We start from the raw sequence: 3,724 nt of genomic DNA, 5'->3' as shown, positions 1-3,724 counted from the left end.
GGCCGCGGGTGCTGGTGCCAGCGCAGCATGTGCAGGGCCGGGGCGCGGGTGCGAATTCTGGGAGTAGGAGTGGGTGCGAGAGCGTGTGCAGGGCGCGGGCGCTGCTGTAGGTGCAGGGCTCAGGTGCGTGTGCGGGTGCGAGTGTAGGGCGCGATTGCGGGCGCGGGGAGCGTGCAGGGGGCGGCGGGCGGGGCGGGCGCGGCGGCGGCGCTGACAGCGTCGCCCGCGCTCCCCGCGCGTAGGTGTGCGGCGCGCTCCTGGCGAGCACGGAGCGCGCAGATCTCGCGTGCGCTCGCCGCCCGGCGCAGCCCAGCCCGGCCCCCGCTCGGCGCCGCGAGCCGAGGTGTCGCCCGCGCCCGCTCCCGTGTCGCCGCCGTGCCCGCGAGCGGGAGCCGGAGTCGCCGCCGCCCGAGCGCAGCAGAGCGCACGCCAAGCCCGTCCGTCGCCGCCATGGCCACCACGGTGACTTGCACCCGCTTCACCGACGAGTATCAGCTCTACGAGGATATTGGCAAGTAAGAGCCGCGGCGCGTGCGGGCCGGGCCGGGCCGGGGACCCCGGAGGGCGCCGCGCTCCGAGCGCCGGGACCGTGGAGACCCAGATCCTCTGCGCCGCCGGTTCCGGGTGCACTGCGGCCCCGCGCGACCCCGGCTCCTCCCGGCTCCGAGCCCGGAGCTCACGGCCCCGCGCGGCCCCGACCCTCGGGCCCCCGGGGCCCAGCCGCCGGACCTCGGCGCGCGCGGCCCTGCCGGGCCCTGTCCAACGCGACCGCCCGGCCGGAGGCCCCGGCTCGAGGCGCGGGGCTCGGCGCAGCGGGGGCGGCAGCAGGTGTCCCCGGAGCGCCCGGCAGACGTGACGCATTTGGCGGCCGGAGGTCGGAGAGGAGCGGCGCGCGGGGGCGGCCGCGGGGCCTGGAGCGCGGGGGAGGGGGCGGACCTAGCCGGGAGGGTCGTCCCCGGCGCGAGCCGCGCTGTCCCCACCCCCAACAAGCGGCTGGGCGCGGGGGCGGCGGGACTTGCTCTGCGCCTGCTTCTCCGCGTGGCTCCATCCGCGCGGGGGGTGCCAGCTGCGCTCCGCGCCGCGTGGGAACAACCTCTGCTGTGGGTGCCCAGGGGAATCGGGGTTCTGGAGGATTTTCCCCCAGATCCTTCTGGAAAGAGGAGTCTGGAGAGCTGGGGGCTGAGGTCAGGGAGCTTGGATCAAGTCACCGGGGTGAAGATGTGGGGGTGAGGTGGGAGCCTGATGGGCTTCAGGGTCATGGAGGCAGGTGGGGGCTGGATTCTGGAGAGTTGTTTGCGGGGAGGTGACGGGAGGGACTTTGAAAGCTCGTTTCAGGTAGGGCCTCACCGGGGAACAGGTGGCTCTTGGGCTTTGCTCGCCAGCAGGAGCCGTGTAGGGCCCTAGACCTGCCTCTGCCGCCGGGCTTTACCCCGAAGCAGGTCGGCAGCTCCTCTCTGGCCTGCGGCTCTCCACTCTGTGCATCGGGGGGGCTGCACCTGGCGTCTCTACGTCCGGCTCCAGAACTCCTGAAGCCCTGGCTCCAGCCCGGCGCGGCCAGAGCCCCGTCCTCTTCCAGCCCACCCCGTGGAAGTGGCTCTGGCGAGGTTCCCTCTTACGCATTCAGCGGCAGATCTTTTTTTTTTTTCCTTTTATTAAGAAACGTCTGTGGTGATACCTTGTGTTGGCGAGGGATGCTGATCACTGATCATTGTGGGCGCGAGCTGGGAGGAGTGCGGGGGTGTGTGAATTCCCCAATCCTCCCTGCACGTGGGGGACGATGCCAGTTAGGCCTGGGGGGTGCTGAGGGAGTGGGGTGGAGTGGAGAAAGCCCGTGGCAGGGGGCGGGCAAGGCTGGGCCTTGGGGACCCCAAAATTCCCTTCCCTCAGGTAGGGGCTGGTTAAGTGCCTGTCCCCAAGGCAGGGGGACCTGGAGAGCAGAGAAGAGATCCAGCACACGAACTGTGTGCATCCCGGAGGCCCTGAGGAGGCTTCCGGGGCATGTCTGGGAGCAGGCCTGTGAGGACAGGGCAACGGGCTGGTGGTCCTCGGGTGGGAGCAGGTGGTTGTCCGAGGCAGAGGGCGGCAGTGGGGGGAAGGTTACCCCGTTCTAGGGGACCTTCTTGTCGTTTCTCTGCCTGTGCCCAGGCCCTCCCACCAGGCGCCCCCGGGCCCTTCGGCAGAAAGGCCTCTTCCCGTCCACCCCGTCTCCTCAACCTGAAGCTGGCTCTGCTGACCTCTTCTTCACTTTTCTGTGAACCTCCCTGGGCCAGCGGCCCTGTAGGGTGGTCAGACCAACCTCGGGCCTCCGGTTCCAGCAGCAGCGACTGGTTATTCTCGTCGCTGCCGTCGACACCCACACTGGGGGATGGAGGTCCTTGGCGCTGCCCTCGGGGAGGCCGGGAGGGGTGGCGGACCCTGCAGTGGAGGCCAGGCTCCTCGGGAAGGGAGCTGGGGACCTGGGGTGGGAGTGGGTGAGGAAGCCTAGCTGTCGAGGGGCCCCAGGGGCCTGGGAGAGGAGGGGAAGACATCCCACCAGCTGGGCCAGCCCAGCACCCCTTGGCGGGGCCCCCAGGCACCAGGCCCAGTGCGAGATGCCCAGGGGCCTGTCACAGCCCTGCTGGGGCTTCCCGGGGCGGGTGAGGAGGCTGGGCCAGTGCAGGGTGAGCTGCAGCGGGGCAGGTGGTCAGGAGGGAGGGTCGGGCACTCAGGCCAGCGTCTCCGCCCGGGGCTGAGGTCCGCAGTGGCCATGTCGGTGGTTGTTGACAGCGCCTGGCTGGCCTGAGGCACAGTTGGTGTTGCTTCCCGGCCCAGGTGGATGCGTCCAAGTTTATTTAAAGCTGCAGCCCCTGGCACCAGTCAGGCAACACTAAACTCCCTGCCCGGGAAGGGCCGGGCCACAGGCCCACAGCTGCTCTCATGACGCGGTCACTGGCCTCGCCCTTGCCTGCCCTGTCCCCTTCTCCACCTGTCCCACCCTTGCCACTGCTGTCTCTGCGCGGGATTGTTCCCTGGGGACCCGGGCATCGGGTCTGAGGGCCAGGAGAAGCTCTTTTCTGGGGCTCTGCCCTTCCTTGCCCAGCAAGGGCAGGGCTCCCCGACACCAGCCTGGAGGCCTAAGTCCTGGGTCAAGAGTCACCTTGAGCCCCGGACAGTCACAGGTCAGGGCGGTGAAGCCCTCGGCCCAACACGGACCGGCCAGCAACATGGTTTAAAATGTTTCCATATTGGATAGATTTTTTTTAATGGAAAAAAACTTCCAGGAGTAATAAAACAAACACTTGTGTCTCTTCTACCCGGAATTGGAAACTGTTCCTCTTTTGTCATTTTGGCGTTAAGTCCTTTATTTTAAATTGTAAGAAGTAAAGCGTTACAAAGAAATGTTAAGTAACCATTCTCCTCCAAACCGACTGTCATGCATTTGGAATTTATCCTGCCAGACTCTTTTTGCTTCATTTGCGCACAGATAGAAGGATCCCAACTAATATATAGGATTCTTTGGTGTGTTTTCTTCAAACTTTACATAAAAATTTGGGAACTTGCTTTTTCACTCAGCTTAGTCTTCTGGGCGTCTGTGCATGGGGACACATTCTGACCTTTCGCTGCTGCTTGTGTGTAGTGACCGTAGTATCTGTAGTACGTCACGCTCCCTTCCCCATGGCAGTCTCGGTGTTCCCAGTGTTTCTCTCTTCCACTCCCGCAGCGGGTTTGCTGGCGCGCAGGTGTG

The 3,724-nt window shown here is 66.1% G+C and overlaps 1 protein-coding gene across 1 annotated transcript in view; it reads left to right on the top strand.

Moving 5' to 3' along the window:
• Window positions 1-450: 450 nt before the first annotated feature.
• The window catches only part of CAMK2B (calcium/calmodulin dependent protein kinase II beta), a 91,698-nt gene continuing 88,424 nt past the window's right edge, over window positions 451-3,724 (top strand). Inside the window, exon 1 of the mRNA XM_060107903.1 lies at window positions 451-515. Coding sequence (XP_059963886.1) covers window positions 451-515 — 65 coding nt within the window. The remainder of the gene's footprint in view (window positions 516-3,724) is intronic.

Source organism: Mesoplodon densirostris, chromosome 9 (assembly GCF_025265405.1).
Source record: "Mesoplodon densirostris isolate mMesDen1 chromosome 9, mMesDen1 primary haplotype, whole genome shotgun sequence".
In the NCBI taxonomy this organism is placed as follows: domain Eukaryota; kingdom Metazoa; phylum Chordata; class Mammalia; order Artiodactyla; family Ziphiidae; genus Mesoplodon; species Mesoplodon densirostris.
Note: the sequence above shows the minus strand (reverse complement) of the source record. Positions and strands in the feature narration are given on the sequence as shown.